The 16,635-nt window shown below is 55.9% G+C and overlaps 1 protein-coding gene across 2 annotated transcripts in view; it reads right to left on the reverse strand.

Moving 5' to 3' along the window:
- Nucleotides 1-635: 635 nt before the first annotated feature.
- The window catches only part of MVB12B (multivesicular body subunit 12B), a 184,240-nt gene continuing 168,240 nt past the window's right edge, over nucleotides 636-16,635 (reverse strand). For both annotated transcript variants that reach the window (XM_025888621.2, XM_025888622.2), the window contains exon 10: nucleotides 636-4,402. In XM_025888621.2, coding sequence (XP_025744406.1) covers nucleotides 4,316-4,402 — 87 coding nt within the window. In that variant the 3' untranslated portion in view covers nucleotides 636-4,315. The remainder of the gene's footprint in view (nucleotides 4,403-16,635) is intronic.

The raw sequence follows: 16,635 nt of genomic DNA on the forward strand, positions 1-16,635 counted from the left end.
AAGGAGGCAGAGAGCTTTGACAGTGAAACCTGAACTGACAGGGCTTCACAAGGAGCCCCGGGCGGTGTCCTGCGGCCCTTTGGTACCTTCCCCGGTGTTCGGAGGGGCATCTTGCACGCAGGTGAACAGTCAGGGGGGGCCTGAAACCGTGGGGGCCACATGTCCTCCTGAGCAGCCGAGCAGCCTGCCGGCTCTGAGCCCTGCGCAGACAGGGCCCCGGGCCCGGCGCACATGAAAGCGCACCCCTGCATTCCTTGCTGGCGGCCTGTTGTAGCACACGTGTTTCACGTGCTTTCGTGGTGACGGGGGTTTTCTCCTCAAGGAGCATTCCTGAGGGCTGTTCCCAGAGAAGGACAGGGCTTGCTTTGCCCTCCTGAACTCCGCTGGCTTGTACCCAGGTCTCTCAACTTAATGGGGGCAGAGAAGCCCACCAGCGCTTTCTGGCGGGCTGGGAGGCCCGGTGGTGGCTCTCGGCTGGCCCTGCCAGCATCTGCGATGGGCTGGGGAGGGCGCTGGGGATGAGCTGGGGAGGACTCGGGATGAGCTACGGATGAGCTGGGGAGGACGCTGGGGCCCGGAGCCTCCCCCGAGGGACTCTGACCTCACTCAGGTAGCACCACAGCAGCAAACCGAGAAAAGGTTAAAACAAACGTTTATTTAACAAATTATATTAAGACAGACAATCACACAGTGAAACTTCCCTTTGCCAAATACAAGAGTCACCTCAAATAAATACGGTAAGGACATCGTTCCTAGGGCGAGTGCACAGTGGCCTGGCCCCGGCCCCGTGCGGCCCCAGGGCAGCTCCCATGCCTTCTGCTGGGAGAACAGAAGCCCTGTCTTGGGGGCGACGGCCACTCCCGGGTGGCATTCACAAGGGGCGAAGAAAGAGGGGCTGACCCAGGGGTGCCAGGCTGCTTGGGTGGGGTGGGGGCCCGGCCATCCCCTCCAGGTCCCGAGGGCATGGCGGACGGTGAACCGAGTCAGATGAGCTCGGCTTCTGGCCCCCACAGGCATGCACCTGCTTGGCCCTCAGGCTCCCGGTGTCCGGGGGCCCTGGTTGGGGTGGAGCGAGCGGGCAGGCGGGCTCCTGCCCCATGCTGAGCACCATGGCGCCGTGCAGCGGCGGCTGATCATGCTAGAACCAGCGTGGCTGGTGGTGCTGGGAAGTCTTTACTGGACATGTGCTTGTGACGGGCCTGCTGGTGGGGCGGCTGTGAGACGAGACCCGGTTCCAGATTCCGGCTCTGCCCCGTGCCCGCCCCGTGCCTGCCCTGTGCCCCGTGTCCGAGGCGGACAGGCCTCCGCTGCTTCAGCTGCCACAAGGAGCAACAAACATCCGCTTCTGGGTGTGTGTTTTTTAAGGGGAACAACAGGAGAAAATGTGCTTAAAGTGCCGGCCTAGGGCCTGGCAAGGAGCAGGGGCTTCGGTGTGGGTGAGTCCTTGCTGTCGCCTGCCCCGGGAGGGTGTCCCGAAGGACACCGGACAGGGGCGTGTCGGGGGCGGCAGTCTGGACTTCCAGCGAGGGAGGTGGGGGGTCGGGACACCTGTTGCCTCCACCACCGGGGCTCCCAGCCCCCCAAGTGGAAGAGGGTTGTGGCCCAGATTAGTTCCTGGACCCGGGGTGGGGGAAAAAGCCTTGAAACAAATTTGTGAGTGGACATGAAGTCAACAACTTACTCCTTGTTACCTTTGTGCCATTTCCAAGGGCTTTGGAGGGAGACTGAATTTTCAGAGGGAAAAGGAAAGACAACAGGGAAGCTGTGCTCTGGTTAGTCTTTTTGAGGGGGGACGGCAGCAGGGAGTGCTGGGGGGCCGAGGGCCAGGCTGCTGCCCTTCCCAAGAACCCTCGTCGTCCCCTCCCCACGGGACCCCAGCGCTGGTGCAGAAACGCTCCCAGGCACAAGCCAGGGGTCCTGGCTGTCCTGCAATCCACACAAGCCCCCACGTGCCCCCCCCAGCCTACTGTCCCACGGCGGGCTGCCCCCCCCCCCCCCAGAAGGCCAGGAAAGAGGGCAAAGAGCAGCCTGCAATCTACCCTGGTCACTGTCTAACTTGTCTAAGGGTGGTTCAGGGGTACAAACAGTCACTGTCACACGTAGCTTCTGTCTATGATGTGGTGGAGGTGGCACAGCTTATCCAAGCCCAGCTGCTCTGTCCGCCTCCTGGTGGCCTCCGGCCCGGCCTTGCTCTTGGTCCATCCCCTATCTGCAGGACGGCCTGGGGGCTCGGGAGGTTGCGCACCCTCCTCCTCCCCGGACAGCCACCCTCCCGGCCCGGCTCTGCCTTCGTGCACCTGGACTCGGGCTCCCGTGCGCACGTCTCTGGACACCTCTGCTAAAATGCCCAGTTGTCAGACAAGGGCCACCAGGCACTGTCAGATGACGATCTCACAATCAGGCCGTGAGCAAAGTGCACAAACCAAGTGAAGAGGAGTAATCAGAGTTGCCCCTCTCTGTGGGGCTTCAGGTCACATGGGTCACTTGGTTCTGGACCAGCCACCCATCCAAAAAGCAGCAGTAGACCCGGGTCCTCTGGGCCCCACGGGGCTCCAATTCCCCAGAAAGACGACTAGCTTATTTCAGTGGGGACATCTGAGACCAGTTCAAGAGCTCTCTCCTCTCCTGGTTAAGCACCAATCCCCAAGGGTCCTCCGATGGACTGCTGGCTCCAGCCTGTGGCCCCCTGGGGGTTCCACCCACTACCTGCATTTTCCTGCCACTCTGCTGTGTGGGAGGCCCAGGAAGGCCGGCCCCACCAGGGACGTCCTCAGATCCGGGTGAAGGCAGGGAGAGGCGACCACTTCCCTAATGCACAGAGAGCAGGAGGTATCGAATGATCCACGGGCGACCCAGGTGGGCGGGTGGAGCTGCTGGAGATGGCGGGGCCCATGAAGGTACATGAGGTATTTTTGTCCGCCCTACTTCTTAGCCAGCGGCCACCCTCCTCACAGTGCTGGCCTGTAGTGCCCCGGCCAACACGAGCCATCCCAGGAGCCCCAGGGAGGTGGGGTCCATCCCCGGCCATGGTTCTCCTGGGCTCCCTTCGTGGTGGGGGACCCTTCCCATTCTCCAAGCGCCCCCCTCCAGCTTCCAGACACATGTCCAAAGCTCCCACCATCTGGGGACCCCCAAGAGGGGAGAGACCAACATTCTGTGGAACTAATTCAAGACCAATCCTGAGAGCTAGACCAGGCAGGCCACCGGGGGGAGGGCCCGAGGCCCCAGGGACGGCGGCAGCCCTGTTCTCATGGCAAACATGTGTGGAGCTGAACTCGGCAGCCGGCAGGGTGAGAAGTGCCTGTGCGTCCACTGGCTGGTTGTGGCAGACATGTCCACGCTGGCCCAGTTCGGTGGCCTGGCTCATGTGGACTTCCTGAAACAACTGTTGCTGTTTGCAGAGCGCATCACGATGCAGCCGGGCTCTGAGGAGCGAGCTAACCCGGTCCCCGCATCCCTCTGGGGCTGGGCACTGGCTGAGTGTCTTCTCACCCGCGGCCGGGGGCGGGCCCGTCCCTGGGCCAGGACACTGAGGCGGCTGGCACGGCAGTTGGCACGTGGGCATTGCAGAGATGAGCCCTTTGGGAGGAACGGGGGTGTGGGGGTGAGCACAGTGTCCTGGGCAGCGAGACTCGCCTCCGAGCAAGCACCAGGTCCCTCCGCCTTCTCGCCCAGAAGGCAAGTCCCCTGTGTGGGCAAACGGGCGGCTGTTCCCCCACCTTAGCGGGGCCACCACTGGGGCAGGGACCCAGGCTCGGGGCCACTTGGGGACGATGGGCTTCTTCCTCCTGTGTGTCGTCCGCGTCGCCGTGAAATGCGCAGGGCGCTCGCTGCTGTTGGCGTGAGGGACTTGTTCCACGGCAGCCCCGGGTCTGGGGCCCGCGGTGAGGCCCGGAGGGGGCTCTGCACAGCTGCCACCCGCCCCGGGGCTTCCAGAAGGAAACGGATAGCGTCGTGGCAGGCAACAGGAGGAAAGGGGGCCCGAGGCGTCACTGGGCAGCTCCCGCAAGTGTGCGGGGCCCTCAGGGGTGACTCCCGCGGTGGGTAGGGTTGTTCGTGGGAGGGTTGGTCGCCACACAGACACGTTAGGAGCCGCTGGTCACTACAGCAAACACAGATTAGTCCAGATTATGAACAGTGTCTCCAGGGAGGCGGGGGTGTCCCGTCAGGCAAGCGGAGGCCACAGCCCAGCTGCCCAGGGTCTCCCGGATGAGCCCCACGGTGGGCGGGCAGGAGGGCCTGGGCGAGGGAGGGGCGCTCAGTAGTCTGGGCAGCAGCGTCTTCTCCACACGGGGCCAGGGTGGTGGCCGGGCCCTCAGGACTGGGGGATCTGCTGACACCGAGTGGGGCTGGGCGGGAGCCGGGCAGCAGCGCTCTGTTCCGTGCGGAAGCTGTATTCATACTGGAGGAGGGAGAGGACAGAGCAGCAGGGTCAGTGTGAGAACAGCAGAGAGAAGCAGTCCCAGGCCTCGGGCCCGGCGGGGGCCCTGGTGCCACCTTGCCAAGTGTGCGTGCACAGAAATGGGCGCCCTCTGGGTGCGGTGGCGGGGGGGATGTAGAGACACACCTCTGCGGCTGCAGGTGGCCCCCCAGTTTGTGATGAGGGATTCCATTTACAGTCCCTGCTCTGCTAACTGTTAAGGAGGGACCGTGGTGCCCGAAGCCACGAGCTGACCATGGGCCAGGCTGTCTGCTGGGAGAGGGGTCGCAGGCCAGGTAAAGGACTGCTCTGGAACTCCATCCCCCACCTGACCCGAGGCCAGCCACAGCCACCAGGCCCAGGGGACCCTTGGACTCGGTGCCTCCTGGCACGCCTGCTGACATGCTAGGTGACCCCGGGAGGTGGGGGGCAGCACCCCACACGTGCGTGTACTCTCCTGAGTTCCAGCGCCGCTCCCTGAAGGGGTGTGGCTGTCCTCAACCGATGAGGGCCCGAGGCTCCAAGAGGGCAGCACCCCCACACCAGCCACCCAGCCTGGGCCAGGGCGGTCCCTGGAGGGGCACACCTGTCCCCTGTCCCACCTCATGCTGAAGACTGAAGCTTACCTGACTCTAGGTCATGGAAATGTGTAAAGGTAGGTTCTCGAGTCTGATGGAAATTCAAAGGCAAGTACTTCTGTTGGGGAAGGGGGACCGCCTGCAGCTTGCCCCGAGGGCCAGGAGGGATGGCACTGTCCAAATGTGGGGCTGGTGGGCCGGGCGGAAGAGCAGGCACAGGCGAGGGGGGCCCTGCAGCAGAGCTGGGCTGTGGGGTCGGGGGCAGGGCCTGGCACACTATATGCCACAGCAGCCGTGCGGTCCCAGGGCTTTAGGAACGAGCAGCTTAGATGAGGTCAATGGTGGTTAAACATTTTAAATCCTATCCCAAGACTTTTTAGCAGACTTGCCCTAAAAAGGGCCCTCCCTGTAAGAGCAAAGTGGAGCTGCCCTGGTCGAGGAAGCTATTTCCTCAGGGACACGGGGCAGGGGTGGGGGGGGAGGGTGACAGGAAGCCTGGCTGCCTCCCCCTCCCGCCCCCAAGGACGTTGCCTGCCACAGAACAGCTAAGCGCTGAGGGCTTTAGCAGTCAGTCAAGAATGAGGGGCAGCTACAGCCCTTTGAGGGTTTTTCCCCTCAAGTGGAAATGGTGAGGAGGCAGCCAGCGGACCCCGCTGCCCAGCACTGTGTCCTCAGCCGCCCCTGCCTGAGGGCCCCACGGGGCCGAACCAGCACAGACTGGGGCTGAGCCCCGTCTTGTCTCTGTGTGAACCACAGGCGTGAAGAGCCTCAAGCGGCCCCTGAGCCAAAGGGCCGCGCGACGCAGATAGGACGGTGGTGCCTACAGACGTCGTCTATCACCAGAAGGGGCGGGAGGGAAGGACTTGACTTTGGAGGGTGACCTCGGGCAGGTCTTTGCTCCTCTCTGACCCTCTGAGCGCTCCTTTCTGAACCAGGGCCACGGTCAGAAGTAACAAGTATTGGTGAGGATGTGGAGAAAGAGGGACCCTTGGCCCTGTTGGGAATGCAAACGGGTGCAGCCGGCGTGAAACACGGTATGGAAGGTCCTCACAAAATCAGAGCTAGAACTCCCCTAGGACTCAGCAATTCCTCTTCTGGGAATTTATCCAAACAAAACAAAAACACTAACTCAAAAAGATATCTGCAGCCCCACGTTCACTGAGGCAGTATCTCCAACAGCCAAGACGTGGGAAAACCCTAGGTGTCGGACGACAGGTCCCTAGGTGTCGGACAACAGGTGAAGGGATGAAGACGCGGCGTAGAGATGCAGTGGGACTTACTCAGCCATAAAAAAAGAAATCTTGCCATTTGCAACAGCACGGATGGATCTTGAAGGCGGCATGTGAAGCGCAATAAGTCCGAGAAAGACAAAGACCACGTGCCCTCACTTATATGTGGAATCTAACCCCCCCATACTTACAGGTACAGAGAACAGACGGGGTTGCCAGGGGAGGGGGGTCGAAGGTACAGATTCCAGTTGTAAAATGAGTCCGGGGGATGCCACATACGGCAGGCTGACAATCGTTAATACTGCAGTGCATCTTGGGAAGCTGCTAAGAGTAAATCTTAAAGGTTAAAAATTTTGTAACCATGGTGACAGATGTGAACTAGACATGTTATGGTCATTTTGCAATATATACAAATATGGATTCATTATATTGTACACCTGAAACTAATGTTCTCTGTCAATTATACCTCAATAAAAAAGTGGGATCACAATCTGCTCCCGGGGCTGGCTGTGGGGATGGGGTGAGCTATCGCAGATTAAGACCCTGCACACTGCTGTCACCAGACACATTTGCTGGCTACTTAGGAAAATCTAACAAAGCAGCTCCCAGCCTGCTCCCCGATGACCAGGGCAACGGGCCACGCCTGGGCTCCAGCTCGAGGCTGGCCCAGTGGAACAGCCCCAGAGGAGGAGACCTCCGGGCAAAGTCTGGGACGATACCGCCACCTGGTGGCTGCTTGGGTGCATCACGGCAGGAAAGGTTCCCTGGGCTCCATTAGCGCCCACCACATTCTTCCCCCGGTGCTAGGCCCCAGGGTCGGGCGGGAGCCCCACGAGGGCAGCAGGGCAGGGGCACGTCAGCGCTGCTAACCCACCTGGGCAGCACAGGAGGGCGGGCGGGTTGGGGGAGAACATGAGTGCATTTCTGCCCGTGGCTCCAGGGTAGCCGCCTGGCTGGGGAGAGATGGAACCAGGGACCAAAGGTCGGGAACTGGGAGCACTGGAGATGCGGTGGTGAGGGGAAGGGTAGCTGGAGTGATGATGGAGAGAGGTTTTAGCAGATGCACACAGGCTCAGAGGCTGAGGACAGGCCTGGCGCTTGGCGTGGAGGACCTGGAGTGGGCCAGGGAGGGGAGCGGAGGGCGGGCACAGGCTCGGGAGACCGTCATTAACCAGCACCGCCCCCCGGCCCCCCCGTGGCCTCAGCAGGAGCAGCTCTCGGTTGGCGAAGGCTGGAGAGCGGCCAGTGTGGTGGGTGCGGCCGCACCTCAGGGGTGGGGAGGGGGGCACCCGGGCAAGTGCTGGAGCGGGTTGATCCGCCTTTACTGCGCAGAAGTCCCTGGAGGGCCTGGTAAAATGCAGATTCTCAGAAGGCCTGGGTTGGGGCCCAGGATTCTGCATTTCCAACCAACTCCCAGGTGACCTGCCGCTGCTGTTTCTGGGGACCAGTTCAGACAATTCTGTGGCCCAACCAAGGGGACGGAGGAGTGGATGTGGGTGGGAGCGGGTAGAAAGCAGAGGGCTAGAGACATTAGGACTGGGCTGGAGGGAGCTGGGGGTGGGGAGGCTGGGGGCTTTACTTCGGCTGCCCTGAGGCCATGCCTGGGGGCAGCAGACAGAAGGCCCCTCTCAAATGAAGCACCGAGAAGTCCCGAGTGTGCTGCCTTTTCCGGATTCACAGCCTGCGCCCGCCCCTCCCCCCTCCAGGGGGCCAGGACTCAGCGCAGCGCACAGATTGCTGTCCCCCCACTCCTACCCTTAGGAGCTTTCCCTTTTTAGGTTATCTTGGCTGGAGAAAAGCCTTACCCTCCCACCCCCCAACCTCTTGTTTTCTCTAACTCCCCAAATGAAATTTCAACATATGTCCCCAGACATAATCCCCCTTAGGCTGCGGATAACCCTTCCCACAGACACTGTCTTCTGCTCGGGATTGCTGGCCCCAAAGTGTTTGCCCAAGAGACTAGGGCCGCTTCTGGAAGGCCTTTCACTCCCTTGGGCAAACAGCGAGTACCTTTGAAGGTGGATTTGGGCCCGGATCTGTTTACTCAAGACATTAGTCTCCTGCATAAGGAAAACCTGCACTCGCGTACAAACAGCAAATCCTTTTTGAATTAAAAAAATTTTCAATTAAAAAGCATTTGGGTTCGCAGAGCGGAGCCCAGCTGAGCGGCGCCGGGCCATGGCGCCCTCTGGTGGACACCGGCCATCACAGCAGCCGGGCCTGGCGGTCTCTCCAGGAAAGAGATGTCACTGTCAGGGGCTCTCTCTGGAGCTTTCCTGGGGCCCAGGGACCGCAGCGCGCCTCCGTCTGGGAGACCCTGCAACTGACGCATCAGGCCTCTCTAGCTACGGGGCATGAGGCCCAGCGGGGCCATCGTCCTGGTCAGTGGGACATGCAGACCCTGGCTTCCAGCTGCATGGTGGAGGCAAACTTGCCTCCACCCAGCCTCACTGGCACGAAGGGGGCCATCAAACCCTCGTCAACCCACAGAGGTGTGAGTATCACCTGAGACGATTCGCCTGAAAAACCCAGTCCTCCTGATGCATCAGAGTCAAGGGTTTTAACAAAGCCATGGGTGCCCGGGCCCCATCTGGGGTGGGGTGGTTCTGGTTCACCAGGCATAGCAGGGCGCCATTTTCCAAAACACCCTTCCTGGTTGGGCAAGGGAGAACCACTGCCTGGAAACTTTTACCAAATACGATACAGACGGTCCCCGATTTACGATGTTTCGACTTTACGACCCTGCAAAAGTGATAAACCACACCTCAGATTTTGAATTGGACAGTCTTGGCGATGCGTGGCAGCCGTAACCCCCAGGGAGCCACGCGACCATGAGGGTTCACGACGGATATGCTGAAGGCCATGCTGTCCCCATACGACCGTCCTGTTTTCCACTTTCAGTACAGTATTCAATAAAGTACACGAGACAACCAACATTTTGTTATAAAATAGGCTTTGTGTTGGATGCTTCTGCCCAACTGTGGGTTACTGGACGTGTTCTGGGAGTTTAAGGTACGCCAAGCTAAGCTGTGCTGTTCGGTAAGTTAGGTGTATTAAATGCATTTTCAGTTTACAGTTGCTTTCCACTCATGATAGATTTATTGGGGGGGGTCACCCCATTGCAAGTTGAGGAAGATCTACAGAGGGCAAACAGGGCAAACATATACCTTCCCTTCCTGGGTCCGGCAATGATCAAATCAGAGGCTCCAGAGGAGAAAGGGCAGTAAGGGATTATTTCCAGCGCCTAAGCTTTGCAGATACAGAAGCTGAGACCTGGGGCAGGATCAGACTTCCCAAAGGTCTGGAGAGAGCCAGGGCAAAGCTGGACTAGGCCCACAGGTGTCCCAAGGGTGGGGGACTGGCAAGGGTCTGCACCCACCTCTCACGCAGGTACAGCTCGGAGGTGGAGGGGGGGCAGAATGACAGATGTGAGCCAATGAGTCAACGTAAGTTGGCACTGCGGTGGGTCACAGAAGAGCCTGGAAGGGTGTGTTAAGAGCAGGCCTAGAACGGCCAGGCTGGGACTCAGAGGCCTGGCCAGGGGAGAACAGGTTGGGGGGAAGTAAAGGGGCCAAGATTTAGGTCAACAAGAAGTCTGGTTCGGGGTGAATGGACACTGAAGGGTGGGCTTCAGCAGTCACGGAGGGTCTCCTGGGCAGGCAGATGGGCCGGGCCCCATACAGTCAGGAAGGTGGATAAAGTTCTTAGTGGCCCTGCCTTCCTCAGTGCCTGCCCTCCCAAGCCTGTCCGGCACTTGTTCTAGTTCCCCACAGCCCCAACCTTGACATGGGCTCTGCTCATCACCCACGGCTTAACCGCTCCAGGAATTTCAGCTATGGGAAGCCTCTACTCCTCACTGGAGGGCTCCATGTCCTCCCCTCTGTCTGCAGAAGACTGGCTGCTGGAACTCAGCCCCCAGGGGAGGGAAAAGCCGATGTCCCTGTGAGGAGCGGGCACAGAAGGGCCTCGCATCCCCAAAGGGCAGCCTTGTCTGTGCACCAGGGGAGGCCCATCCAGCTGATTTGAATACGTCCATCCCTTCAAGCTCCCGAAGGGGAGACTGAGGACCAACGCCTCATTGGACAGGCCCGGGAGTCCACACTTGGACTTGTTCCATACTTGGACTACGGTGCCACAGAGATACAGGAAACATTGAGTGGGGGAAGCACTGGGGTCCTGACAAGCATGCTGAATCACCTGACCTGGAGGAGGTCTGTCCACGTGCACACTGGGGGCACAGGGGGAACATGGGGGATGCCAAGACTGCCCTCCCCATTCCACAGGGAGGTTCTAGAACACCCCGGAGCTGGGGAGAACAGGCCTGGAGCTCAGGGCTCATGGGCTACAGCCCATGACCCCGGTGGCCACTAATAAGGTGACAGGGGTGGCAGGAGATGCCATGTCCTGAGTCAGGGTGCCGGGACCAAATCCGTACGCCCCGTGAAGCTGGTATTGCTCTTTCCCCCCCAGGTGGGCAAACTGGGGCTCTGAGAGGCTGAGCAGCCTTTCGATGCCACAGGGGGTCAGGGGACAGCAGGGAGGCGTCTTCAATGCCACAGTCAGATATGGATGATCGGGTCCCATGCAGCTCACAGAGGGGTCGGCGTGGCTCCTGCAGGCCCTTAGGGAAGCCACTTTGGTTTCCATTCCAGCTTTCCCATTGGGTTCCTGGGCTCTAATCTGCGAGAAGTAACCCCGGGTCGGGGCCCTGAGCCCCACCTAGGCCCACTGCTGGACCCCTCTCTAAATGACGGTCTGAAGAAGGATCCCTCCAAGACCTACCTGCTCCGGCGGGAGCCGCGTCTGTCTGTGCACCAGATCTGGCATGGTGCCGGCCCAGAGAGGGCCTCCAAAATCAGCTGCTCCATTCATTACTTTCATAGCCTTCTGCCGATTCAGCCCCTGCGTCTTCCTGCTCTGGGGCATCCAGGTCCCTTTCAGGGATCCTCAGCACCCAGCCCTCCCCCGTTTCCTGCTCTAAGCCTGGGACTCCCTGGAGGGGGTGGTGATACCCATGAGCTTGCCTCCTGGGCTCAGTGCTGGGAGAGCCCCCCACTCTCAAGGTACCCTCAGCTCACAAAGCACCTTCCCACTAGGACCCAGACAGAAGTGAGAACTTCTGGGAGTGGCACAGTGACTCCCACATCCCTGCCCTGCGGCACAGCGCGAGGCCCTCCCCCTCCTCCAGAGTGAGGTTGAGCGGGTTCTGCAGAGACCTATCCCCATGCACGGCTCCTGGACCTCTCCTCCCTCCCTGCCCAGCACTGAGTCCTAAATGGGTCGCCCAGTCACGCCTTTGTGCCTTTCTGAATGCTGTTTTCCCTAGGACACTTTCTCCCTTCAATGGCTAAACCCTACTGTCCTTCAAGGCCCAGCTAAAGGGGCACCTGTTCTGGGACATGTTCCCTCCTCCCCTGGGAAGAATTCATCCCAACCCCCTGGGCCTGCCCAACACTCCACATATCCTCCTAAGTGTGTGGTCAGGAGGGGCCAGAGCCATTTCTATAGCTCCAGAGCCTGGTGGAGGCCATGGCCTAGAATGGATGGATGGTTGGATGGATGGATGGTTGGTTGGATGGATGGATGGATGGATGGATGGGTGGATGGATGGGTGGGTGGGTGGATGGATGTATGGGTGGATGGATGGTGCAGGATGGGTGAATGAAGGGACAGATCAGTCTCTGGGCACAGCTCAGTGCAAAGGAGAGAAGGCAGCTAGCTTAGGGCTATGTTCTGAACCAGACGGCAGGTTATTCTGATTTTCAGTCTTTTGTGGAAGCAGCAGTTGGTCCAGCCCTGGGTTTTCTGACTTCTCCAGGTCCTCTGAGCATGATGGTGGGATTGGTCCTATTGTATGGTATTTAATTCATGCACGTAAAATCCAAAGCCCAGTGCTTGTCCACATCACCCCTATGAATGGAAGATTATGAGTCTGAATGTGATTTGTGTTTGTAGATCCACACACACACACTGTGTGCAAGCTGGAGGTTCATACACTGTTGGCCTGTGGGGTGTTTCAAAATGAACATTGAAAAGTTGAGAGACTGCATAAAATGCCAACATTCTCCAGCTTTTACTAGAAAAAAATAGGGGGCTGTGGCAATTCTGGATGTTCATTCTTGCAACTGGAGGCTGCTTCCTTTAGAGAGGCATGTACTTTCCAATTTGCCACACTTCCCAGCACTCCCTGGGAACTGCCCAACCGGGCAGTGTCAACGGCCATGTTATCACCGTGACTGTATTTTGTGAGTGTGTGGGGTGGTGGGGACAAAGGAAGCAAGTGAAATACTCCTTGCACCCGTGACTACCAAAAGTAGGGGAGTGGGAGAAACTGAGAAGGTCGGGCAATTTTAAGGAAAATGGGGGAAAAGCTGATTTAGCGGTGGGACTGAAGACTGCCGTGTAGTCAGTGAGGGCACAGAGGTGTCTTGCTTGTCCCCGGCCCCTCCCTCACTGCAGGACCAGCGGCCTGGCGGGCACCTGTGTGTCCAGCCTGCTTGCTCTGCTGTGGGCATGGCCGCGGATGGCGCCTTTGCTGCTGAAAACACCAGTTCTATGTCCGCAAGCAGCTGTGGGGCCTTCCCCTCATTGGATCAGCATTTCGGAGCTCACCTGGGTATTACCTTAAAAAAATGGATATGTGTACTTTCCCTGCCCTAGGCTATTTGTAGGAAATGTTTAAAACACCACCACTTCCTAGCACTGGAAGATGAGGAACGTGGTCGCTCTGGGAAAGCGCTCTCCCTATTCTTTCTGTCGTCTTCATGCTTTTTACCTGCGTGACAGGCAACCTTCTCAGAGTTCAGTTTTGGGAGGGGGAATATTACTTTAAAACTTGGGGGATCAGAGTTCCCAAAACATGAAGAGAGAAAAAAACCTTTCGTGAAGGGACTTGCCGAAGACCACCTCGTCATCCTGACTTGGGGTTGCATGAGTGCGTGCACAACTCACGAGGGCAACCAGGGCAGGTGATGCTGCCAAACTTCACCTCTGCTGCAGCTTCTTTGCCACCGGCTCAGCTTGCTTCTCTCATCTCTGTGATGAATGTCCAGGGCCTCCGCGGGAGCGGGCTGGGTGGGGGCTGCCGCTGGGGACGCTGCGGCTGGCAGAACCCCAGGGGTGGTGGGGGGGGGCAGGCTCGGAGACTCTCAGAATTAGGAACTCTATTAATATAATCTAGCATATTAATATGCCCATGGAGAAAATACATGATCATCTCAATAGATGATTAAAAGACATTTATCAAAAGCCACCACCCATTCCTGATAAAAAACAGAAAAATAGAAACAGATGGCTAATTCCTTAGCAGGATAAAAAGAAAGAGAAAGAGAGAGAGAGAGAGAGAGAGAGAGATGTGTCTATATATAACAAGCCCAAACGCGGCATTATGGGTTAACGTTGAAATGAGAAACCCCTATTAACGTGCCGAGGCGGCGCAGTGGCCTGAAGGCGGTAGGCGAGGTGCGGACCCTGGAAGGAGGCCCCGTTGGTGTCCGCTGGCGGCAGAACTGCCTGCCAGGGACCCCAAAGGAAAGCAACTGAAAACCTGTCAGAAACAAAGAAGTCGGTGAGAAGCCCACAGCTTCTTGATATAGAAATGTCGGGAAATACAACGTCAGAAAAGAGCCATTCACAAGAGCCGCAAAAACATCAAACACCGAGAAGGACCTGAGAAGCAGCGTGTGGGGTCATCAGTTCTGCTCTGCGTGGTGACAGAGACCAGCCTCGGGGTGGGGACTCTTCATCTAAAATCACTCCTCTGTTGATCTATGTAGTCAGGGTGGTTACAATAAACACCTAGAACAGAGTTTCTGGAAACCCCTCCCCTCACCACAAGGTTCTCTAATGAAGCTGGAAGAATAATCACGTGAGTATAATTAGAAAAACTGAGGGGTTATAAAGGGAGAACTCTATCATATATTAGAGCTTATCATAAAACTATAAGGTTCAAAACAGTGTGGCAATAATATAAAAAGAACAGAGAACAGAGTTAAGAGAAATGTTCATTGATCCACTTACATAATAGAATAATATGATAAAGACAGCATTTAAAATTCACTGAAGAAAATATTCTGGTCAGTGTTAAAAAGCTGGCTAATGCCATGGGAGAAAATAAGGCTGGTCCTAATTCTTCTAATAAATTTCAGATGGATTTAGTAGTTGAAAAGAATTTAGGGTTTTATTTTTTTAAAAGATTTTATTTATTTGACAGAGAGAGACACAGTGAGAGAGGGAACACAAGCAGGGGGAGTTGGAGAGGGAGAAGCAGGCTTCCCACTGAGCAGGGAGCCCGATGCGGGGCTCGATCCCAGGACCCTGGGATCATGACCTGAGCCGAAGGCAGACGCTTAATGACTGAGCCACCCAGGCACCCCAAGATTTTAGTATTTTAATATATTAAAATATGAAAGAATGGAAAAAACAGGACTGACTATTCTTATAATCTTCTATGACACAAAGCCCCAAATAAAATGTTAAAACATAAAGACAAAAGAGCCCATGAAAAAATTAAAACTATTTAGCAGAACACATCATTAACAAGAAAAGCCACTGGTTAAAGGTGTGTTTGAGAATGTGACAGGGAGAAAGTTGTTATAAAGAGCATAAAGAAGGGGCACCCAGTTGGCTCAGTCGTTTAAGTGTCTGCCTTGGCTCAGGTCATGATCTCTGGGTCCTGGGATCGAGTCCCACATTCCGGCTTCCTGCTCAGCGGGGAGTCTGCTTCTCTCTCTCCCTTTCCCTCTGGCTCTCCCCACTGTTCATTCTCTCTCTCTCAAATAAATAAATAAAATCTTAAAAAAAAGCATAAAGAATTCTTAAAGACAAATGGAAAAAAATGAAATAAGCCAACAAATAATAAGGCAAAGGGTACACACAGAAAAGATTTGCAAAATAAATACAGTGGCCAATAACCATTTGAAAGAATGTTCACTTTCAGATGCTGGTGATGCTCAGCCATAGTGAGAATGTGGGAAACAGGTACCCCCCTCATATACTATGGGGGGGGGAGGTCTGAATGCGCACTCCCTTTTTGGAAGGCAAAATGATAATATATATTCCTCTAAAGAAAGGCCCAGGGGAGCAAAGGCACATGTACAAGGAAATATACTGCAGCCGTGTTAATAGCGAACAATTGGAAACAACTCAAAAGTCAATCAATAGTGGATTGCTTAAATAAATTATGGCATAATCATAAAAGGGAACCACATGTAGTCATTAAAAAGAACGAGGTAGGTCTGTGTGAAGTGATACGGAAGGCTGTGGAGGTGAACAGCAAGGTGAGGCTTGTGTACTGTGTGAGCCTATGTAACGCCCGTGTGTGTGTGTGCGCGTGTGCGTGCGCACCTTTTACTTTACATGTTTCTGTGATGTTTGCAGTTTTATAAACACGTACAACCTTTGAACTCAAGGGGAAAACACTAAATAGTAAACGACTGATTCTGACTGGCAGGGTAGCTGCTTCAGATGATAAACTGCCCAAGAGATCTGCTACAATTTATGGGGACGGAAGTGATCTTGTGGCATGAAGCTGGTTCCTACGGTGTGGTCACACTCCCAAAGAGTCTATGCAGTGGTGGTCCCCAAGCTACTTCCCATATTTCAAGAGAAGCCTAACACGTCTTGTGTGACTTCAGAAGGGCTATCCATTAAACTAATTCATTAGGTTTCTTTGTTTTGGGCGGGAATGATCTAACTGTGTGCGTAAGGGTTTGGGTGGCAGCTCGGTGCCTTTGAGCAATTTAAAAAAGGGGAGCAGAACAGGTTAACGTCTATTTATTTAACGGACTTTTACTTAATAAATAAATTAGGCAGATTTCTTTTCCAAAACAGATCAGCATCCTTACTGAAAAATCAAGAAAAAGGGTTCTGGGTGGTGGAAACCTTTAATCTAGGCAGAGAGAACGCTGCTGCCGATTTCCCGTTGCAGTTTGAGACCTGACCACTAGATGGTGCAAAGGGACCGCAAATTTTGCGACCTCTCCCTCAACAAAATTCTTTAACGTTAATAAGCACAATGAAAGCTTTCCAAAAGTAGAGAGAATGAACAATTGTGCTGGGACATGAACATTTTGCTTTTATAAAAATTGGGACTCTGCCATTTCATTAGTGATACAAAAATCTTCTGCCTCCCTTTCTTCCCGCATATGCTGGTCCCAAGTCTACTCTCATCTCATCTATTTGAAGGGGGCCGAAGAAGCCCGTGCAAAGTGGATGTCCAAGAGTTGAATTAGAATTTTTTTTTTTTTTACCTTGCACTGCCAAATGTGTTTCCATTAATTTCACCTCAATGTCGTGACGTAAATGCTAGTGGAATCGGCCCCAAGCTAAATAAGCAATAAGCCCCATTTTTCAACACACAAACACATAAAGATGTCAGCTCAAACTGTTTACTAATTAACACTTAAAA

This window comes from Callorhinus ursinus, unplaced genomic scaffold (assembly GCF_003265705.2).
Source record: "Callorhinus ursinus isolate GAN/ISIS: 27379988/994484 unplaced genomic scaffold, GSC_fseal_2.0 scaffold24, whole genome shotgun sequence".
Classification (NCBI taxonomy): Eukaryota; Metazoa; Chordata; class Mammalia; order Carnivora; family Otariidae; genus Callorhinus; species Callorhinus ursinus.